Genomic DNA, 23,819 nt, shown 5'->3' with positions numbered 1-23,819 from the left:
TTGCCTTCGTTTTATAATTTTAATGCATATAATAATTTTGATTAATTTAACAAATTATAAATTATTCAAATCTAAATTACTATATATTATAGGATAATTTTCTCCAATACAAATAAAATTTTGAGATGTTGGTTGTTCGGTATGAAGGCGTGGTTAATAAATTTTTTTAATGAAATTTAATTAATCATCTTTAAAATTAATCAAGATTAATCAGAGTGACTGAGAGAAAATTTTTATGAATCAAACGATGATAAGTATCTGTTAAGTAATAATTAAATATTTAGATTATAAAAAATTAATTATTACATTTAGTATCTATTAAGTAGTTTGATAAATTTTATTTATCATTATTTTTTTACATTTAGTATCTATTAAGTAGTTTGATAAATTTTACATTATTTACGTAATAAAAAATAAAAAGGCAGAACGGAGCTCTCGAAGTGAAGTGGGGCCGCTAGGTGGCGGATTCGAAAGGCAGAACGGCGAAATAAAGCAGCAAAAGCAGAGGGAGAGCGGCAAAATGGCGGTGGCAGGTCTTTATCGCCGAATACTTCCCTCACCTCCGGCGATCGAATTCGCGTCTTCCGACGGACGGGTCAGTGTGCCCCCTCACATTCTCTTCGGTCCCCTTCTTTGTGTTCGACGTGGAAAACCAGCAAGAGTTAGGGTTTTTTGCTTAGTTTGGTTGTACGAAGCAACATCAGTTTCATCTTTCCTTGGCATCGTTTGAAGATTGATTTTCCTGGTTCCAGGTCGTCAGTTCTGTCGTTCTACTAGTTGTTTACTCGATCGTTAAGTGCAGGTATTGGTGATAAGTTATCTCATAACGCTTCTTTCATTTTGCTTTGAGGGAAAACGGAGGGCAAGTAAATCCACCGCCATGTTCAATGTTGCATGCCTTTTCTGTGATTTCACTTCTGATGGGATGTGGTGAAAGTGAAGAAGTTCGTTTTTTTGTGTGCTGTGGACATTAGGTGTTGACTATTCAAGTACTACTAGGAAAATAATTAGTGACCATGGAATTTTTTTTCATGATATTGTTCTCATGAAAAGATGTGAGCTATTTTTGTTGGTGCCCCAGTTAATTTTGATGTGATCAACCAGGTTAAGTTAGGTCCTGTGTTGTTCGAATTCGGCTGCTAAGTGTACAAGAACTTAAGTACGGAGGAAGTCGAGCGTAAGACGTAGCGGACGAGAAGGGTTGTGCCGGGAAGTGAGCCGACGGACTCGGTGCAATCCGAGGGATGCGGAAGTTACAGAAAAGTACGCCGATGAAGCCGGGAGGAAGCACGCTCGAGGGGCGAAAGATCGGAGTCAGGTTCGGGTGAGCCTAACTCCGGTTGGCCAAAAATCACCCAGAAGATCTACCTATAACGAGTTGACTTTGACCAAGTCAACACTTGACTTGGACCAAGCTTGACCCAAGTTGAAGGCTTGACCTAGTTGGAAGTTTGACCAATAAAGCAAATTGGAAGTTGCACGTGCATGGCCAAATGGATAAAAGCTTAATTATTTTTGATAAAGGATAATGAAAGTTGTGATAAAGCTTGGCTTCAAATGGTTGGAAGATGTTTATTTTTTATTAAAGAAAAAGGATAAATTTTATCCTTTTATCAAATCAACGCTCGAGATTTAAGATTATCTCCGATCAACGGTTAGGATCGCATCAACAGATCAACGGCCAAGAGAAAGTTCATCTGCGATCAACGATTCAGATCTATTCTCTTGGGCTATAAATAAGACTTAGAGTTTTAGAAATAAAATCATCAATTACTTTGTAATTTTCTCTAAGTCTCTGTGCTACAACTGTAAAAGCTTCTCCGCCTAAAGGAGTTCTGATTGAGCGTTAACCGCCTTGGAAGCAACGATCCAGTTGCAACCAAGTTTCTTTTTTAAAAGACGAGTGCTATTTTTCTTGACCATCTATTCACCCCCTTCTAGCCGGCCCAACCCGATCCTACATTTTTGATTCAATTTCTATTCTTTTTCTAATTCCTTAAAAATAGATCTTATAGTAACACATTTGGTATCAATAATCGTAATTACATCACTTATTCCATCATGGACATGATATTCTGAAAAAGTAAAATTTTCTTATTCATGGAAGTTAGTCGGAGGTTGGCCAAGGCGATTTGAGTTCTGACATATCATGGAAGGAAATCTGATTAATTCAGTTGAATTGTGGGTTGAGGCGAGTGTGGTTCGGTCAAAGTAAATCTAACTTGGCCAGGATGGGTGAAACCCCGGTTGAAATGGCTTAGGAGTCCACTCAAGGTAGGATTATCTGGGGATTTAGAGCTGAGGGAAGAAGGTTTTGGACTTATGAGGGAGGAAAGGTTGAATTGGATAGGACAAGGTGGGGAAGAATGGGGATGGTTCAAAGGGAAATTGAAGTGAGCTAAACATGCACAAGCTAATCCATAAATGTCATTATTAGTGGGAAATCCTTTGCAGCTGACAAGCATGCACTAAGTTGGAACCTTCATGTGAGAAGTTACCGAGATCAAAGCCGCACATTTGTGATACATGAGCAAGCCTTTTATAATACTGTGAGGTCTCAGGTGTTACCAGCAAGAATTTTGTTTGCAAGGCAAGCAGGATGTTTCAGGGAAGAGCGAAGTTAAAAACTACTTATACAGAGCAAACAGAATTAGTGATAGTTGGGGCTAATAGCCTCTGATGATGATTAGAAATAGTAAAACAGTGAACTGAATGGATGCTACACTCTCAACAAACTCACAGGCAACCTTAACATCTATGTTGTTTACTTAAATGTTAATAAGACACAATATGCATTGTTGAATTGTTTTCTTATGAAATTACAATAGAATAGGACAATATGTTATGTACTTGTCTGATTTGTGCTCAAGTTGTTGGAATGTCAAATAGAGTTTGTTTCACACATGACGACATTTTCCTTTTTTATTTTTTGGCTAATAGCAATATGTTTTTTGACGAATAGCAAGGGAAAAGAATAATAACATATTAATCTTTTTTAGATCACATTTTTTCCTTATTTTACTGTTTATCATCTTACCATTGTTAGAACTAGTAAACAATAGACCTAGTATCTTTCCTAACTTTTTGATGAGTTGGTCAGGCCTAGAATTGCTAATTTATTTCTGTAGTAACTGTGTAAACCTACCCTCCTCTCTCCTTTTCCTTCATCGTTCTCCACTCCTTGCTTAATCTCCACTATGCATGTGTCACACCTCTCCCAATATTCAAAGAAAATATTACCAAAATATTTTCAACCTTTTGGATTAGGAATCAATTAAAGAATCCGTGGATGATAGTTATTAACTTGATGAAAGTGTCAGAAATGGTAAATAATCAGCCTAATCTTCTTCTTAATTTTTTGATAAATTGGTTAGGCCTAGAGATTATACACACATGGTTGTAGTTTAAATTTATTTCTTATTTCTTAACTACTACAAATCATTGAAGATTGACCAATGATTATATTAAGGTAAATTGTAGGATGCATTTTGTACAGTTGTAGTTTCCCTTTCGAATGTGAAATACAAATTTATTTTCTAACAACTTTAGATCATAAAAACAATGATTATATTAAGGTTAATACTAGGGCTGCATTTGTACTGGTGAGTTTTATTCATAAGTGTGTGCAAATACAAATATATTTTTATTCGGTAAAATTTGTAGAGATTATTCTCTGAAGCACTTCAAAATGGAACAATGGAAGGCTTCTTTAAGCTAATTTCTCACTTCCAAACCCAATCAGAGCCAGCATACTGTGGATTGGCCAGTTTGTCTATGGTTTTGAATGCTCTTGCAATAGATCCTAGGAGAAAATGGAAAGGTATTACTTCTTTCACTAACTTCAATTTCATTTTCTCCTAATTTGTTAATATCTACTCTTCACAGGTTCCTTTTTATACAAATTGTTTCCTGTTTCAGAAATTCTTGAGATTATTTTAATTTATTGTTTATGATTATCTTTAATTGATGGTGTTGTGAAGGAAATTTGCTTTCTCTAATTTAAGTTGACCATTATAATTTTTAGTTGATACAAGCATGAAGTATATTCTATCCAATGTTGAATCCAGAGTCATTTCTAACTTATGGTTGTTCAATATGCTTTGTGACTTCTGAATGCTAATTTGTGACTTCTGGTAATGATAATGTAAGATGATCTTACATGATTTTTGTGTTCGACTCGGTTCTACATCTTAATAAGATCGAAATGTTAGTCTTTAACTTTGATATTTGATTTCTATCTCATTTCTTTAATCTTTATTTAATCATGATATGTAGTAATTCCTCACTTTTAGGTCCATGGAGGTGGTATGATGAGTCCATGTTGGATTGTTGTGAACCTCTGGAGAAAGTTAAAGCTAAAGGCATCACATTTGGAAAAGTTGCTTGCTTGGCCCATTGTGCTGGTGCTAAAGTCGAAGCTTTTCGTACAAACCAAAGTGACATTGGCAATTTCCGTAATCATGTTATCAAATGTGCCTCTTCAGAAGATTGTCATTTGATAGCCTCGTATCATAGAAAGCATTTCAAACAGGTTTGGTTGGTCTTTGGTTTCTCTTAAGTTTCCTTCTTGTATTTTTGCCTTTATCCTTAAATATTTTGACAAATTTTGTGGTACCAATTTCTGTTTCTGTCAACAAGTTTTCAGTATGGTATTGCTGCTTCCTCATTGTTCCATATTGAAATTTTAGTTTGATGGTCCTTGGAGTTGGAGGGCTGCTACTATGTTGCAAAATTGCATCTTAGTGTTAAATTTTCTCTTTCACTTTGTTTGCTGGATAGGATGTCAATGTCACACTACAAAAGGTAAGGGTGTGTTTGCTTCCTGGATTTTTTTCCTTCATTTTTTTGCTTTGTTGTTTTACATTTCTTAGAAAAAGGAATTTAGAAAATGTAAATAAAAGTAAAATAAGCATTTTCCATCATCTTTTTGATTTCCTTATATGTTGTTTTTGGGGAAATGTATCTGGGTGAATTCTCCTAGGTGGTCCCCTCTACCTGTATATCTATAGCACCTTCTAATCATTTTATATATACATCATCATTAATTTGGATTTTTTACAAATATATTCCTATCATTCACCAAGTTCAAAATATTACAAAATCTCATCTTCTTACAAACATCTTTGACTCTAGAATCTCTCATAGGTTTAGTCAGCAACTCTGCTAATTTTCATTAGAATTAAGAAATGACATATAATCTATTTGGAGCATTTTTTTCTCTCATAACATAGCAAATGATATCTATATGTTTCATCCTCTCTTGAAAGATTGGATAAATCAAGGATGTCATGGACTTGGAAATTGTATTTCAAAAAGCTTGGAACTGAAGGATTTCTGACCATACTTCAACTGACACACTAATGGCGGAGGACTTAGTTCTAAAAAGACCATCGTCATCAAGTCTGAGTTATCTTGATGATGGTACCTCAAACTTTTTGGTGAAGGAAGCTCAACCATCCTTAAATTTCAAGTTGCAATATAAAGAAGAGAATCTGGGAACAAGAGTTGTTGATGTCGAAGAATAGATAGTGGAGAGCATACTAACAAAGGGTTATTTCCCTTGTTGGATAGGAGGGAATCTGATGCAAGGAATCAGTTTGAATTTAAAATTTGAATTGTAACTGAATTCAGTAATTCTTCTAGGGTTGATTGGATAAAAGTTGCCATTTCAATGGATTGAGTAGAATACATCTCTCTTGATCAAGAGTGGCTCAAAATCCCTTTCTCATTGAGCTCGATTCTGATGTGTCTGAGGTCCCAATTAAAGCCTATAATATAAACTATAGACAATAATATAATTTTGTTGAATAATATTATTATATTTTAGATTTCAAATATGATTTTCATCTATTTTTATCATTATTAACTTTTATTTGTAGATCTATTTATATATCAATAATCTAATACTTTTATTTCTAAAATATGGTTTCATCAATAATATAATTGACATTATGATAGTAAAACATGTTTTGCTAATGTAATTTTATTAATTCTAGTATCTATTACATATAAAACATATTATTAATTATTAATTTATAAATTTTAATGAAACATAATCTTCTCAATATGATTCAATATAACTCATTGTCTCGTAAACAAAATTATTATAATTTTATTATTTTTGATAATTTTCTTGTCAATTTCAGTTCTCCTTTGCTACCCATCGGATATTGATGCTTTGATTATTATTATTATTTTTTATTATTTTTTATTATTTATTTGGGTATTGAACATGAGGTGCCCCCACACCACTATTCCTCATTCAGGTTGGGCACGGCTAGGTTAAACCCCTCCCAGCACTGAATACTTCGATTTTTTTAACCATCCAACCCTGATTCCAATACTGAATTTGACCATCATGTTAGACATGCTATCTCTGTGCAGATATCAAGGGAAAACTCATGGATTTTTCCATACTTATTAATTGATAAAAAGGTATACAAAGCTAGCAGACTTTGGTTTCTATGTTTTCATGGCTGTGCTCTTCTTTGAGCTAGAAATACTGACTTTATGTGCAGTTATCAATGTACTTATTACATGAGTTCATCACATTGATGATCACAAGTATTTGATGCTACTGACATTTATCTGTTCCTAGTTACGTTGTTGCAAGGAATGCCTGATTGCTCCTTTTCATCCTCATTCTCCTTAACAGACTGGAACTGGTCATTTTTCACCAATTGGAGGATATCATGCAGAAAGTGACATGGCACTTATTCTGGATGTAGCCCGTTTTAAGTATCCTCCTCACTGGGTTCCACTTTCTCTTCTTTGGGAAGCCATGGAGACAGTTGATGAAGCAACTGGGCATCCTAGGGGGTATATACTTAATTTTTCAGATATTATTCATCCATCTATTTCGAAAATTATGTAGGTTTAGAAAATAAGTCTTTAACTGAATTTAGTAGAATTATAAATTTATCTTGCCATCTGTTACTGAGAGCATCTTTCTTGAAATGTATTTCTTGCATGATTCAAACTACTTTTGGAAACATAATGTTCTTGATATAATGTTATATGTGATCACATGAGTAATAAATGGAAAAGAAATAATATTATTTCTAATGATTTGATGCAAGCAATCCTCATAATCCTATGTTGTATAGGTGATATTTTAAATAGATTTGCAGTTAGAAGTTGAATCTGATTTACATGCAATTTGGCTTGAGAAAGTCATTTAATGTGTATTTTGTAATAATTTTCATGTCTATCTCTTTGGCTAGCCATTATTTACTGTTAGTTCTACCACTGGCTATTATATGTATCTGTTTACCAGCTCTAAAGCAACTTTAAAACACAATTAGTTTCCAGAACTGCCATTTGTAACTAATATATAACACACACAATGAGTTTTGAAAACAATTTTGCCATACAGTTTTCTATTGAGCAAGCTTTATCATGCTGATCAGCTGTCCTATGTGGCTGACTTGCAAGTCAGCATGCTGTATGGCTTATATTCTGACCCACCCTGTGTCCCATCTCTACTCAATCTTGCTGATTGGTCAATTACAAAAATTGTAACCATTCCTAATCTTGCAAATTGATCCTTGCTGTCTAACTTGGTTAGTGGCTACCCAAGGGGTGACACAGGTGCACTTGAAATTGGCAGGCAGGGTATGAAAACGGGAGGATGATAACAAGATGTTTAGGATCTTTTAATTTAAATGTTATATCGCTATTCAGAATTGGATGTTGATTGATATAAGTTGGCCAATTGTTTGGATGTTAGACACATCGTCGTTCAAAATCAGATGCTAATTGTAAGAATTAGCTATATTGAACTTGTCACAGAATATAACATCCCGCTTAATTGTGGGCTAATGACTAAGTGCTGGGCCCTGCTACTCAACCAAGATACTAATTTGAATAGAGTGCTAAGTACATGAGTGATGTAGAAGTATAAATGTGCTTTGGATCAGTAACTTTGCTGTGAAGCCAAAAACAATTTTTTTTCTTCTAAACTGAACTCTCCTTTTTATGAAAACTTTAGGAAGTTTTCTTCATACATCTTAAAGACATCCTTAGTTTTTATTTTGTGTTGCTGAAGGTAGCAACACTCACTACTAGATCTTAAGCTTAAGTTTCTAATGCTTATCTTGTTTTCATTCAAGATTAGAATTTGTCTGCCTCACTGCCTGAACTCTGACTAAAATGATATGATTGTCAAAAGAAAACTCTTCTCAATGTTTATGGTACAAATGACGTAAGTTTATCTGCTCCTAAGATGAAATTGAAAAATATTATATCTGTTCATCTAAAGTCTATTGTTGTTGAAACTCATACACACTTGACTTTCCTGATACTAATGGGTAGACAATTATTCCTTTCTTTTGTTGCATCGATTTACCTATATTACTCCACTGTTTATAGAACTGAACACAATAAAACATAAATCTTTAGGGATTTTTATGTTTGTATTTGGTAGTACAAGACTGCATGTCTTTTCAGCAGGTTTAGTTTATTTGCAATATATCTAACAGTTGTTGGTATACATCTGCCTTGAGCTTTGTTCTCAGTCTTTAGTTTCTAATACTTACAGGTTTATGCTTATTTCGAGCCATCAGAAAGCACCATCTTTCCTTTACACACTGGTAAAGATTTAATCCTTAATCCTTTTTTCCCTTTACAGAAATACAGCATAGTTTTTTCTTTGACTATGCTAGGCGAATAAAAATGATAGTGTTTTTCTTTGATTGTACTGGATGAGTAAAATGATCCAAAGATATATAAGCATGATTTGATATTCACTTTTCCACTGTGTGAGTAAAATGATCTGAAGACACATAAGCTTAATTTCATATTAACTTTTTCCAAAAGTATTAGCTATTAAGGACCCTAACTATGCTTTTATTCTAGACACATTACGCTATACCTTGTCGTTCTTGCCACTTTCAACTAGTATATGTAATTGTATATAATCTGCGCATCAATAATGCCTATTGCTTCTAGGTGTTATCATCTCATGTTATATTGATCTGTCTTGGTTCATTGTCATCATGAGGAATTTATATATACACATATATGTATGTATGTATGTATGTATGTATGTATAGAGAGAGAGAGCATATATATATATAGGTAAAATATAAAATGTCCAGAAACTATCTGCTTGGTTTTTTTTATCATTAATAGTATATTTCTCTAATTGTTTTCACATTCTTTAACTTATTGTAAGTATGATCAGTGCAGATTTCAGATAATTGTATTACAATTGAAATGCTAATCCTCCAGGAACAAGGTCAATCCCTTAAGTATCAATTTGTCAATTAAGCAAAAGGAAAAGACAACTTTTGCTTTGATCGCCACAATTGTTAATTAACTATGATCAGTGTTATGTGATTTTCTGAATTTCATGGTTAATTGATAAATTAACCCTTTCAAAAAAGTAATTGATGTACGAACCATGGAATGATTTTCAGAGTTGTAGAGATGAGGGCTGGATGAGCATTGCAAAGTACTTGATTGATGATGTTCCTGTTCTTTTACAGTCTGAGATGGCAGAAAATATCAACCAAATTCTCTATCTTATACTAAAATCATTGCCTGAATGTGCTGGAAATTTTATCAAATGGATTGCAGAAGTTAGGAGGCAAGAGGAAGATGGATCTGGTGTAACCAATGAGGAGAAAGAAAGACTTGCTCTGAAGGTCTGTCTTGTTCTCTTTTTCTAACTTGTTATTGACTCATTGATCTTCCCCAAAAACTTTATAAATTTCAGGAAAAGGTTCTGGAACAAGTACGTGAGACTGAGCTATCAAAATATGTAGCAGCCGTGATATTATCTTCTACTTCAAATTGCAAACTAAGAGAAAAAGATTCACTATCAGCAATTGCAGCTAATGTATGCTGCCAAGGAGCAGCACTGTTATCAGGAGGATTAACATCTAGAACACGAGTTTGCTGCAAAGCAACATGTCTTAAATGCTTTATTGTCAATGGCAATGAGCCTACTACTGTTGTATCTGGAACTGTAGTCTCTGGCGGCAACGAACAGGAGGTTGATATGCTGGTGCCAGAGTCAGCAGCAACATTGGAGAATCAATGTGATTCCACATTGGACAATTGCATTTTGATGCACCCAACGACCAGTGATGTTTTAACTGTTCTATTGTTGGCACTGCCTCCCAGCACATGGTCAGACATCAAGAATGATAATTTGTCAGCTGAAGTTCATCACTTGGTATCAACTGAGAATCTTCCAGATGCTCTTCAACAAGAGGTTTGCTTTCTCTACTGGTTCCTTTTCTCAAACTTGTGTTCAGAACATTTGTCTTTTTATGTGAGCATCATTGCAACTAAGTCATGTCTTAGCCTTTGTTTTGAGTCAACATCATTAGGTTGCCCATCTAAAATCTAAATTGGTGAGGTATTCCAGTGTTGGTAACCCTTGCTAATATATGGACCTGGTTCTTTGTGTAGAATTCAGTGTATCTAACTGGGTAATTATAATCCTACCAGGCCTTGTTTAACTTATTTCTAATAATCTTGAACTCATCCAGATGCCTAACAAATAGAATTGCTACCAACAGTGTTTCCAACGCAACATTAGCACGATTGCCATTAGATATGTGCACATTACCATGTCACGATAATTAATGACACTGGCACACTGTTATGTCTACCAGATGTATTATCAGATCCTGTAATCAAGCCCATGCATTAGCAGTGTACAAGATTGTTTTCCATAGAATACCCGATTTTGTGAGATAGAAATGATTTTATTGTTTTCAGAGCTCTTTTTAAATTTTTTTTTTTTTGTAATTTAGGTGTCTGTGTTTTTGCATGATTAATTTTAAAGTTTTTTTTAATGGTTTTCTTGTCCCTTGGTATGCTAATTTTTATGATTTTAACAGACTTTTATGTGATTACAACAGGTTTTGCACCTGCGTTGGCAACTCCATTTTCTGAAAAGATGGAAAAATAATGAAGTAGATAACATTCTGTCTCCCGCCGCTGTCGTATGAGTATGAACCTTTTGGGTATACATTTTTCCCTGCAGGATGGATATAGAGAATGTGAATAAAAAGATACACTACATTCTATTCGATAAATAGTACATTAGATCAAGCAATTCTAACGCAGTTGCCAATTTTCTTTTCAAAGATTACCAGTTATCGATATTGATTGGAAGCAATTATTGATCAAAGAAGTAGACAACAAAGGCTGCGCAAAAATTAATTGTTGAACTTCATTTACTCAAATATGAATGCCCAGTTCCCACCAATGGAGGTCGCCAAAGGACTGCTTCGCATCTCTCCAGCACGCAAACAATGGACAAGGGTCAAAGTAAATTGTAGATGCATCCAAATGTGTCAATTTTGATAGTAATAATCAAAACGGAGCAATTTGTATTCATCTCCTAAAATCTTTAGGAGATGAAAAAAAAATTGCTTAGGACATCACTATCCAGTTCCTGCAGATCGTCAGGAACTCGCCAAGTAGAGAATGACACATATATGTGACAAGTGTTTTGTAACTATTAGGAACATTTTGGATATCTATAATCAGATCTCAAGAGCTACAATCAAAGGGAATTCATATTCATCTCCCTTACAAGTTTGTTATCTGACGCATCTTGTCTCTGTTTTTGCCACAATTTGAGAACCTTCTCATTCTTTTTTTTTTTTTAAAAACCAAAGATCACTGTTATCTAATCATAATTTGCTTACATATCCAGGCCAATGCAGTTGGAGTGTGAATTTCTTATTGTTTCAAATCGACAAAACTGTGACTCTGATCCGGGTTTGAAAACACTAGAGATACGGACAAACACATTGCAGAAACAACGGTGTAACTTCTCACCCTTGAGTGTGAAAGAGGAAACAGTATTATGCAAATTGTACTTATTAGGCACGAAAGGCAAGTCTTAACCCTAAACTACATAGTGACAAAGTGAGGGTACATATCTGAAAGGGAGAAGTAATTATATTATGGCAGCAGTTAAAGAGTTTTGCTTAGGGAGGTATATTTTGATGACAATTGGATTATTATTATTTTTTTCTCTCTAATGCACCAAGCATAATTACATCTATTGCAGATCAAATTGGAGGTGTGGATGGAAAAGGATTGATGACCTCCATTTGCTGCTGAGCTTGTAGTCTTCTTCGGATGCCCATCTCCTCAATTAAACAAATTAACCAAATGAGATCAAGAATGGAGCAAGGCATGCAGTATTTTATTCATCTCCTCTGACTCGAACTCCCTTACTACATTTAATTAAAGTGCCCCACGTTTGCCATTGTCATCCATTGAAACACTATAAAGCTCATGAAGCTTGTGATATTATTACAAACGCACTCAAAGTGAGAGAAACTCAGTTCTATGGATCAGAGTGAGATGGAGAGGGGAGATGAGATTGTGATGCCAGGTTTCAGGTTTCACCCAACTGATGAGGAGCTGGTGGGGTTCTATTTGAAGAGAAAGATCCAGCAGAAATCTCTTCCTATTGAACTCATCAGGCAACTTGACATCTACAAGTACGATCCATGGGATCTTCCAAGTAAGCAATTTTAGTTATGTTTTTATTTTTAGAGCGAGTTGTACCTATTGAGTGAAAATTTGAGTTTCCGAAACATAATTAAGTTGATTATGACAAAACAGAGTTGCTAAAGTGGACAAGGGTCGAATCTCAACGAAGTGAATAATACCCTCCTCCGTTGTGGTTAATTGCAACTTCTTGATTTATTCCTCATAGATGGTCGTGGAGCCGTTGGGGTGGCGGATTTTATATTTTGTTGAAGAGTGAAAATTTTAAAAGATACATTTAAGATCATACAAATATGTAAACGATTAATACATATTTCAATTATATAATATGAAATTATGATAAGAGTAATGATAGATAACATGAAAAGCTAACATGAAAGACACAAGCATGGAAATGATTAATAAATGTTTCAATTATACAATATGAAATTATGATAAATATACCTATCAAATGAAAAAAATATTTAAAAAATTAATTAATAATAATAAAATAAAATTTATTTAAATATAAATGATGAAATTTGATTGGTATTGTTGTTATTTTATTTTATTTTTAATGTTTTGTAAATTATAATTCATTGATCAGTTTTATTTTTCTAATTTTCTTTTTGGGAAAAAAAAATATGAAGAGTTGGCAACGACAGGGGAGAAGGAATGGTACTTCTACTGCCCGCGGGACCGCAAGTACAAGAACAGCGCGCGGCCCAACAGGGTGACGGGGGCCGGATTTTGGAAGGCCACGGGCACCGACCGGCCTATCTACTCGTCGGAGGGAACCCGATGCATCGGCCTCAAGAAATCCCTGGTTTTCTACCGCGGCAGGGCCGCCAAGGGGGTCAAGACCGACTGGATGATGCACGAGTTCCGGCTGCCTGCGCTCCTCGGCGCGTCGCCGTCGCCGTCGCCCAAGAGGCCCTACGACAAGCACGTACCCGTCAATGTGAGAATTTGATTTCTCTTTGTGCTATTTTGGTTTCGGCGGCTTCAATTTTAGGGTTTCGATGAACAGGAGGCGTGGGCGATATGTAAGATCTTCAAGAAGAGCAATTCCATGGCACAGAGAGCGCTCGCGCATCCCTGGATGCCCCTGGTCGCCGAGCCTCACGGAGAAGACCTGTTCTCGATCTCAAAGATGGCTTCTTGCCCTGCGGGATCCGGCTCCGCCATTCAATTTGCTTGGAACAAGCAGCAGCAGCAGCAGGAGAGTTCCATGGGCTACCATCTTGATTTTGAATCCATTTCCTACAAGCACAGCAATCTCATCAACTTCACCCCTTCTCCTCTTCCTATTTCAAGTGCAGAAATCACAGCCCCCAGCTTTCTGTTCTCCCCGGAAGAAATCCAATCACCAGCCTTGATAAACTTGGACTCAGGCCGCCACCAGCATCATCATCAGCACAGCGAAACCTCAGTGGATTTGGCCATGAAGCTCACTCCAAGCTTAGAAGCTGCAGAATCCCTTTGCAATCTCAGCGGCATCGAGTGTGGAGGAGAAGGGAAAGGTCTAAACTTTCCTTTCAGCCTGCCGCTAACCGTTGACAGTGAGTGGAAGCCTAGTTCGGCATGGGAGTACGCTTCTCCTCCATCATATTCCTCTGAGATTTCTCCAGACAATTTTCCATCTCCAAACAATTTTCCTTAAGTAAATATAGAAAATATTGAAATGGCAGCATCATCTGTTAGCATTCCTGTTAACAATTGCCCAAGATCGTTGTACAGTATGAATGTAGGAAATGCATGTTAACAGCAAAGCTAACAGAGCAGGAAGGCACCACATGTATTTGTATATCGTGTATTGATCAGCCAGTGAAATATTTACTTAAAATAAAAAACATGTCATGCATCATTATGCTTTATGCTTTGCAAATAAACACTAATGCAAATAAATGCTTTTTTCTGAATTTGTTTCATTGCAGCCTCTACAGAGTTATAACAAAGTTTAGGTAGATCATTTCTTCAGTAGTTCTTCTGGCAATACTTGTGTAATAGTAGCCACAATCGGCACTCACCATCCTCTACTTAGCTTTCTAGAGGATGCTTAAACTGTATTGTTTTTCATGTTACTAATAGATTCATCTGCTGCTGTACCAATTGTAACATCTCCATCTCTTCCTTTTCTCTCTTCTCTGATCTATGCTCATTACAAGTTATTTTATGCCACGACTAAATTGCCATAGAACTTGCAGAAGTTTCAAGAGTACCTGAACCATGAGGAGGGTGAGAGGCTCCGACTGCAAGATAGGGCCATGATTGAAGCAAACAGAACCAAATTGAGTCCTCTGCTGAGAAGAACAAATTACTTCGGCAGCAACTTGGTTTTGAGGTGTCATCACCCAACTGACCTTGGCCTTCAATTTGTCATAGTTGAAAGCTTTCAGATTCTAGTTCTTGAAATTTTGGTATCTGATGGTTGTTTTAATATGTCAGGGTAGCATTTATCAACAGACCAAGCAGAATAAAACACCAAGGAGGAGAATTGAGAATCTTGGTTTTGTATGATAAACCAAGCTTCATATGTTCTACATATTGCACAAAACAATCAAGACCTATGTTTGCTTCAACTTGTGCAAAAAATGGAATCCAAACCCCGTTAAGGTGACAATCGCAAAGACAACTCCTCACTCAATGAGCAAATTATACAATTTAAGAAATTAACGAATAGGTGTGTATAAAAGCCATGCTAATCATCAGCTCAAGGAAGTGGCAACAGCGGAGGTGGTGACCAAGCCTGATAACAATCCAACAAGTATTGCACTGTTATAGGTACTCGGCTCACCCTGCATCGAGTTGTTTCGGAGATCGATATACGAATCATTCTTGAATGGCCCGCCCACGAGTGCCCCCGTAGCTACATTTGGGTTTGGATCAGTGGAAGAGAGCCACTCGAAGCCCTTACAGCCAGTGTCTGCATCTGCTGGAATAGATGCTCCCCTGTGGTGAACCTGTTCAGGGTAGCTGTCTCCGTATCCCACCAGGTAACTGAGCTCCATCGGATTGTCACCCAAGATGTAATCAGCCTGATAACATAAACAAACAGTTGAGGGTAACAGTATCGACGGTGTCCCATGCTTGCAAAATCACCTGGGATGCAGCAAAGCTACGGAGATCGGAAGGAGTAAAAGCTGTCCCACTGCATTGTATTTCTGGTGTGCGAGAAGTGAGCATATAGTCACTGTAAAGAACAGCTAAGAATGAAGCAGCCACAGGATGCTGAAGTGCATCCCACTCATCTATCCAAACCAAGCCACCTGCAGATGAAACATAGCCGAAGTGTTGCTCAAAAGCTGCTTCATCGTTATTCTTCCAGTAGCACAAGACAACTAATGCTTCCGTCCAATGCTTGTGCATGGATTGAAAAACTTAGATGCGTGAACAAGGAAAAAAGTAGAACAAGTAATTACTTGTCCAGGATACATAGAGAAACCAAAAGGATCGATGTACTTTATGAGAAAAAAAATCTTAAGATTGGAGATACCATCTGTTCTACTAGAAGTGGCAGTTGGAGAATCAGGTAACAAGCCGCACATAACAGCTTCGGCTGTGTCTCTATACGATTGGAGACCCTTCATCTCTCCACTCGTAAATTCAGTTGAACCAAAGAAGTGCACTCTGGATAAAAGCACCTGCATATCGCAATTCTGGTAGTAGTAGTAGTAGTAGAAGAAATTCTCTTAATAAACAAAAATATGCACCTGAGTACCAGCACGTTTGTCATCCCAGCTGAACCAAGTTGGTCTTCCCCAGTCGGCAAAGGAATGCCCATTTTTTTCTGTGACATAATTTAAATAAGTTTGGTCTCCAGTGGCATGATAGAGCCAACTAGCTGCCCACAGCAGTTCATCTCCATATCCAGTAGAATTGTAGTACGTCTGAACCTTGGGAATGCTGTGACTGTAGATACCTCTATAGTTATCAGCAAAATCAAATAGTTTCTCAGCATGCTGAAGGAGCAAATCTGAATATTTACTGTCAATAGTTTTAAAAACCAAGGAAGCTGCAGCCATGGCTGCAGCTGTTTCAGCTGCCACATCAGTTCCAGGTGCAGTTTTGTTAACCTGAGTAAGCGGTCTCTTCTCAGTCATGGTTTCTGGCCTTTCCCAACATTTGTGGTCTACATCAGGATCTCCTACCTGTAAATCAGAAAAAAAAAAAACACATTTCAGAGCGATAGTATTGAATGAGAATTTCAACAAAAGAAGATGCTTCAATAACAGATTCCATATCATTAAATGATTTAGGAGTTGCAAAGCTATTTCCATTTTTGGTGCAATCATATCAATCAAAGATTGTAAAGGATTATAATTGCCTATTCTTTTGGTTATGTTTAACGTGATACCGATGAAGAATGATTATTGTCCATCCACAAAATGGTCAAGCCTATCAGCTAACAAGGCAAACTGTCATTAACTAAATGTGGAACAAAGAAGTCACCCTCTTCAACTCAAGTCAGGTGAAGTCAAATAATAGAAAATGAGAATTTTAAATTGGCAAGGATTGTCAGAAACCTTAAATTATTTAACAGATACCAGAGAGTTTTGGTGTTGTGTAAATGTTCTTTTCCTAAAATTCAAAGAAAAGGAATAGAAAATGTTCAGTTTCTTGTCACCTGAACATATAGCACATTGTCGGAGGGATGGGCATTAATCAAATAATCTGTGATCCACTTGAGAGCATCTAAAGCCGGATCCAGCTGCTTCGCAGCAGACATTTGATCCCCATACTCAAGAATTGCCCAAGACAATACTGTTGCAGTATATGCCATCGGAAAGCCAAACTTCATGTGGTCGCCTGCATCATACATTCCTTTGGAGAGGTCCAATCCTGCCTCTTTTCCATCATCCAACGCAGAGTCCCCTCTCCAAGGGATCTTGTCATCGACCAGCTTACCCGCTGAAGGGAATCAACAAGCAAGGATCTGTTATGTCCACATTGTTCAAAGGAAGAAAAAAACTCTGATACATTTGCTTGTAAAGTTCATTTTTTTGGAAGTTAATGGCCACTAAAGTTGAAACAAAATGAATAAATTGGATCAAAATTACAATTGGTCGTGCAATGAATACAACCGAAAGACCAGTTTAATTTCCATAAAACGATCTAGAAATGCACTATCTCAGTTCCCAAAGACCCAATTTTTTTTGAGGGATTTCACAGGGATGCACAGTCCAAAAACACCGATGTCATTTCGCTCTGGCTTTGACGTAGGACGAAAAGGAAATAGATTTTGAGCCCAAGAAATTCGTATCACCACACAAGGAAGTAATTTTAAACACGATTCAATAAGAGAGGAGCAAGAATCAGAGGCGGAACAGGACATACACTTCTGCACTTGGAAAAACTGCAGAGCCACGCCTAGCGCATCCGCGTACTTGTGATCGAGGGCCCCGGGAGGCCCCGGCACAGGGAGCACGTCCCTGTGTTCCTGCTTCTTCTTAACGACGTATACGGTTACGGCGGCAATCAGAGACGCCACCGCGAGAAAGATTAGCAACCTGATGCACCCCCTGGATTTCGCCCCCATTCTCACGCCTCCGCTTGCGCCTCGATATCAATTCGCCGCTTGCGATGACCGCGCAATGAGGCGACGATATCTAGGCCTCAAACGCGGTATGAGATGCAGCGAGATCGAATCGGGGAGACGAGGTTGAGGGTTTGCAGCATATGTAGATCTAGAGAAGAGAGGGAGATCGATGAAGCGGCAGCAGCATCGCCTGCGGGAGTGGCGCGGCCGCAGAGGAGGATCATTCGTGCTTTAAGTCGAACCTTCCGATTTAACCCTTCTCGAAGCCAATACTAACGAGAACGCCGTATGCCATCACCGTCGCCAACTCAAAGCCGTTATTAACTGCCAAAGCGGGATCGGCCACATGGATCATCCAGGAAGCCTTTCATCTATTTCTTCTTTTGGTTCTTCCATCTACGTGGCCTCTTATTAAACGTTGGGAAAGAATGCTTGGTGTTTGTGGGGAGAACTCGATCCGAATCCGTCAACAGGCTCCATCGGGAGTTGGGTTCCCGTAATCGTGGGGCCGCCGTCCGAATCGTTTGGTTCTGGAGCCGTAGATTGCTGTGGGACCCGCGCTATGCGGCTCGCCGTGGCGCAGACCACGGCCAGTGGTGCAATGACTCGATCTATTCAGTTGGATCAAGTGTTTATTATCATATAGTTAAATTGATTACGATAAAATAGATTTATAGAAAATAATAAGAATTCAAATTTTGATAAAATTAAAATAATATTTTCATCCGATCGTATAAAATTGTTGGGTGGTCGGATTCCATCTTGCATAAGATATTTAATATATATTTTAAAAAAAATATGAGAGGAAATAAGATGAGAAAAAAAATAACGATTTTTTTAAAAATCAAAGCTTATGGATTAAATTGGTCTTTTCCGTACATAAAGCAATCTGCCATCTCGAAGTTTCTTCTCGCTCCCCTTGCGCTTCTCCGTCTAGTTCGACATCTTCTTGTACGTTATACAACTCGAAGGTTCATCGAAAGAGAGCGAAACATGGGAGAGAGGCCGCGGAGCGTCTTGTTCGGTATTCGCACTGAATTCTAGGGTTTCGTCCTATCCGGTGCGCGGTTTGAGGTAAATCCGGTCCCCTTTCCTTTATCTAGGTTTTGCCGTGATCTATTCTATTTAGGGGTTCGATCTCGATTCGATCCAGTTTCGTTGTTCTTTATATTTAGTGGTTCGAGTTTTGTTTCCTGGCGATTCCAGGCCAATGGTTGGGTAGAGTTTTGGTTCGCCGTTCGCTGCTTGTGTTTTTAGATTTCTTCTCTATGCAGTAGGGTCGAATGTACGGAATTGGTTTTCACATGGAATTCACTGTCGATTTTTCCTTGCTTCATGATTTTTGGCGTCAGGTTGTTGTTTGTTAATGAATTAGGCATTTTACTTTCCTTGTATTTTCTCGTTGCGAGGTATGCTGGCTCATATTGTCTTTTCATTTAATCATTAGATTTTAGGTTTCTCCTATGTCAGCAAATTTTGATGTGGTAAAAGTAGGACTTCAACCTGTTGTAACTTACTTCAATTAACGTCTTAGTGATTGATACTTATGGTTAGATTATTAGATCTATGCTTTTTTTATTAGCTGGAAATCTTTATTTTGGTCTGTTGAAAATTTAGTATGAGAATTAAGGTGCTCTGGCTGTATACTAAATATGACGGTGTAGTGGAACACACCTTTGTGGTCGAATTGCCATAGCTAATGATTTCTATACGCTTGTTTAGGAATTAGAGGGTCATCTCCATTACTTGTATCTTGGTTTGACTAGAGAATTAAGCTAATTTCCATGTTCTCTCACGGACTGTTCATTTGTTTCTTTCATTGTATTAGAAATGTAGCTAGGTTACAAACCATATTTAAATACCACAAATGAGTTGCATGATATCTTGGCAAGTAGGAACTTGCACTGCGCAAAGTTGCTTTGAGTCTGTGTTGGTGTTTTGTTAAGTTAGAACTTATATCAGGGTGCAACATATATATAGGTCTGAGTTATTCATCTATCATCTTACAAAAAAGAACGATACTGATTAATTAGTTTTGAGGGTTAAGTGCGCAGAGATGAATTGGATGATCCTTTGTCTTTGAAAATTTTACCAATTGTTTCTAGTAAAGTCCCTTGTTTTAGTAGTATTATGGTCTTTGAGTCTAATTTGATACTTAAAGTCCTATGCTAACATATTCAAGATCCTCCTTGGTCTATGCTATTACAGATGATCTCATGCTAATTGATGAGAATCAAAATATATTTAATTGGAAGTGAGAATCATAGAGAACAAAATTTGAAATTAAATATTATTAGAATTAACTTTGATGTTTAACACGTAGTTTCAATAATAAGAAAAGAATCAATGGAATAAGGTGGTGGACACCAAATTTCATCAAGTAAGTCTTAGATATCTTGGATTTATTAGTCGACAAGAAGGAAATATTAAGAAGAGTGACTGACTGATATGAAGAGAAGCTTTTGGAGTATTTAATGTTTGCTGTGTTTTTTAGGTAACAAGGAAAATTCTATAGTAATGTATTACAGACTGCTATGCTGTATGGATTATAGCATTGAGCTGACAGGAGTAACATATAATGTAATGGAGATGAGAAGACTAAAATGGATTGTAGGTTTAATAAAAAGATAAAATAATAAAAATAACTAATATCTGAGAGCAAGTTAGTGTAGTTCCACTAGATTATAAAATTTGATAGAAAATAGATGGAAATGCCATGAACATGTTAAGATTCCACCAATTGATAGAATATGAAAGTGGATTTTATTGGATTGAAAGCTGTAAAGGATAGAGGGGGATAACAAAAAAAATTTAATTAATGCAATAATAAAGATTTATATGATTTAAGTATTGCTAGTGGCAAAGGGTTGAATGGAGGGATAATATTTTTGAAGTCTACCTCAAATAGTTAAAACAATATGGCTTTATGAGAATGATAAATCTAATGGGATATAAAAAAGAACATTTTAATATTTTAGTTTTGGCTGTGAATTTTTGGTAAATTAACAAATTGGTTGACTTTCTTCTTAGTGTTCATCCAAATAATTTTACTGAAGCCCTTTGCTAGGACCTGAAATTCTTCAAATCCTTTTGCCTTCTGAAGTCCTTTTATTTATCATTGTGCAGTGAAAAGTGATGTATCAGACTATAACCATAAATACTTAAAACACCACTCATTTGGAAAAATGGTCAGGGATGAAATTTTTATAAATATATATGAATAAATCACCTAATTCAATCTTGTTACTTGATTTCATTTTTGACTTGGTCAAATACATCTATTAAACCATTTTCATCTATATGAGGGCACAAATTGTGACTTATGAAAATCCTGTTCCCACTTGTAAATGACTCAATTACTCATCAAACACCACTCATTTGAAGTCAATACTCGACGTATATATAATTTGAAGTCAATACTCCACGTACAGGCTTCAGACTTGTGCAATGAGATTTATGTCATCAAATCATCAACTGAAAGTGGGAGCATATTCAACACAGTCACTGTTTCATTTAGAAGTTACGTACTAAATAGGTTAAAATTCTTACAAATCCAACCGTCCTCTCAATTTCCATCTTTTTCTGTAGCATTTATGTTGTCATATACCAACTTCTCTTTTATTTTCAATTTATTATTATTATTTTTAAAATAAGAAACTGGAACTTAATTCTGCTCTCACACTCTCAACTTCTATGTAAATGAAAAGAATGTTTTGCAAACCAAACAGGAATTCTCTGATTGTTTTTTCCCCTCTCTAGAGGGTTCTTTACAATATGCAAATCAAAGCAAATATAACCATAGTTCTAAATATTTAAAGTGTTAATGCATCACAATTGACAATTTCTGCATCCATTCTGAATCATTGATAACTGTTTCTCTCCTTTTTAGCTATTCACTGTTTTGCTCTTTCATCTTCTACAATTCTCTTGATGTTCTTGAATTCCTTTTGGGATTTGTAATTTGTTTGTTCTGTTATGAGGGCTTAACTATGCCTTTGTTATTGTGATTACTAAATTGTGCTGTTGGATTATTGAAAGAGATTGCTGTAATCCACTGATGCAAGAAATATTTGTTACTTTTTGTTAAGTTAAGCTTGGACATCTGAGTTGCAAGAGTGAGAATCACATACATCTGTGAGTTTCATGGGTTCACGCATAATCACTCCTGAGGATGTTTTAGAGTCGCTAATGAATGATGGGACCATAGATGCCATCAGATTGAAGATTATTAACCAACTGAAGGCTAATGTAAGTGATTTGATACACAAAATCATATGAAGTTTTATGTATTTTCAGTTATACATTGAGTGAATTTTAAAATGTTTGTCACTTGTGTGTGTTTGATTGTTAGGTATGTTGTTTCTGTTGATTTTGGTATTCTTGTGCTTTTTCATGAATGGTTGAATTTTGGGCCAAACATTTAGTGTTCCTGTAATCATTTTACATGAGAGATCGGTCACTTAGCTCTTATCCAAGTAGTTTTCAAGCTGCTGGCTTAAGAAGTTGAATATTAAAAATCAGGAAAAAAATTCAAATACAATATTTGAGAGTGCTGTACATGTCACTTAATAAATGTATTTCATTGTTGAAATTGACAATGAAGTACTTTGTACACATCCACGAAATTTATATTTTTTTGCCATCCCTAAATTTTGATATCTAATTTCAGGAAGAACTTAAAAACAATACAATCACCATGGTAGAGCAAAGCAAGGTTCTTAACACCCCTGGTGCAGAGAAACAGACTAAGAGAGAGCTATTTGATGCATTACGGCGTGAACTTGAGTGAGTATTGCTCTCCACTGAAATATGCATATTACCTTTTTCATCAATCTTCCCCTTATGAAACTTCCTTTGTTGTTTCTAATGTGGATAGCTATTAGAATCTTTCTACTTTTTAAGTTTGTCAGAATCAGCATATGCTTATTTAAAGTTCAATTATCACTTTCAATATTTTTCTTGAATCATCAACTTTTCATGGCTATTAGTCCTATTATTTTTAGTGTCTAAGCCTATCTTCTGGCTGACAAACCTTCCAAGTTTCCTTAGAAAAATGAGGTGTCATTAAACATCATGAGTGCTTAATCATTCTCATTTCATCAAATAAAAGGGAGAAGCACCAAGCTTTAGAATGCCATTTGTGGATTTGGCTTGTACTAAGTTAGCTCATCTGTAAGCAATTTTTGCAGAACTCCGGTGCTTGAGAAGGCATCAAGGGCTGTTTGGGAGCTGATTCTTGACGAAGGTGGCTTGGGGAAGGAGATCAGTGAAACAGTTGAAAGAGTTTTCTGTAAATTAAGTGGCCGTGAGCTGTTGCCACCACCCCAGCCTGCTGGAAGTTTTGCTCAAGAGTTGAACAAAGTACAAGAAACACGGGAAAAGGAAGCAGAGAAGGTGAAGGATGTAGAGATGCCTGAGCCATCCGCAAAGAAAAGGACCTTCAGTGAAATGAATGCGAAAGGTACAGTAGTTGCTAATGGAACGACTGACCATCCTGCTGCATTACACGATGTTGCACCCCTTACATGATGTTGCACCACCCTTGAGCATTGTACCACCATGCCAACATGACAGATGCACTTGCTTGTTTGATTTTATATGAGCATTTGCTAGGTGGATTTTATGTAAAATTTCACTTAGTCCAATTATTACTAGTGCCCTTGATTCGGTTTATAAAGAGGTCTATGAAAATACATGGTAAAGCTAGCAATTTCTTGCACAACCCTTGTTTGCAATGAACAACTGAATCAAAAATATCAATACTACTGCGCCATCTCTCCAATAAATTAAAGTATGACAGAACTCTACTATATGT

General features: G+C 36.5%; 4 protein-coding genes across 5 annotated transcripts; 3 read left to right on the top strand and 1 right to left on the bottom strand.

Moving 5' to 3' along the window:
• Positions 1–505: 505 nt before the first annotated feature.
• Positions 506–11,460, top strand: LOC141833315 (glutathione gamma-glutamylcysteinyltransferase 1-like). Its single transcript, XM_074720724.1, has 8 exons — positions 506–595; positions 3,664–3,820; positions 4,293–4,531; positions 6,656–6,819; positions 8,540–8,591; positions 9,420–9,647; positions 9,719–10,219; positions 10,875–11,460. Exons 1-8 carry the CDS (start codon positions 521–523, stop codon positions 10,962–10,964), a joined length of 1,506 nt encoding a protein of 501 aa, XP_074576825.1. The 5' UTR covers positions 506–520; the 3' UTR covers positions 10,965–11,460.
• An 861-nt stretch (positions 11,461–12,321) lies between these two features.
• Positions 12,322–15,812, top strand: LOC141833345 (putative NAC domain-containing protein 94). The gene is made up of 6 exons (XM_074720764.1): positions 12,322–12,499; positions 13,116–13,426; positions 13,496–14,027; positions 14,664–14,809; positions 14,914–15,081; positions 15,162–15,812. Exons 1-4 carry the CDS (start codon positions 12,322–12,324, stop codon positions 14,696–14,698), a joined length of 1,056 nt encoding a protein of 351 aa, XP_074576865.1. The 3' UTR covers positions 14,699–14,809; positions 14,914–15,081; positions 15,162–15,812.
• Positions 15,174–18,004, bottom strand: LOC141833344 (endoglucanase 24-like). The gene is made up of 6 exons (XM_074720763.1): positions 17,803–18,004; positions 17,093–17,376; positions 16,179–16,616; positions 15,962–16,109; positions 15,568–15,734; positions 15,174–15,503 (listed from the first exon to the last, which is right to left on the bottom strand). Exons 1-6 carry the CDS (start codon positions 18,002–18,004, stop codon positions 15,174–15,176), a joined length of 1,569 nt encoding a protein of 522 aa, XP_074576864.1.
• An 896-nt stretch (positions 18,005–18,900) lies between these two features.
• Positions 18,901–23,724, top strand: LOC141833704 (uncharacterized). Of its 2 annotated transcripts, none has more exons than XM_074721193.1 (4): positions 18,901–19,078; positions 22,098–22,252; positions 22,674–22,789; positions 23,194–23,724. In XM_074721193.1, the coding sequence occupies exons 2-4, from the start codon at positions 22,148–22,150 to the stop codon at positions 23,531–23,533; spliced, it is 561 nt and encodes a 186-aa protein (XP_074577294.1). In that variant the 5' UTR covers positions 18,901–19,078; positions 22,098–22,147; the 3' UTR covers positions 23,534–23,724. The 2 variants fall into 2 exon arrangements, with proteins under 2 accessions (XP_074577294.1, XP_074577293.1); XM_074721192.1 differs by having other exon boundaries at positions 22,093–22,252.
• Positions 23,725–23,819: the final 95 nt, after the last annotated feature.

This window comes from Curcuma longa, chromosome 8 (genome assembly GCF_044706935.1).
Source record: "Curcuma longa cultivar G26 ecotype Majalengka, Jawa Barat chromosome 8, ITB_CL_G26_1.1, whole genome shotgun sequence".
Classification (NCBI taxonomy): Eukaryota; Viridiplantae; Streptophyta; class Magnoliopsida; order Zingiberales; family Zingiberaceae; genus Curcuma; species Curcuma longa.
Note: the sequence above shows the minus strand (reverse complement) of the source record. Positions and strands in the feature narration are given on the sequence as shown.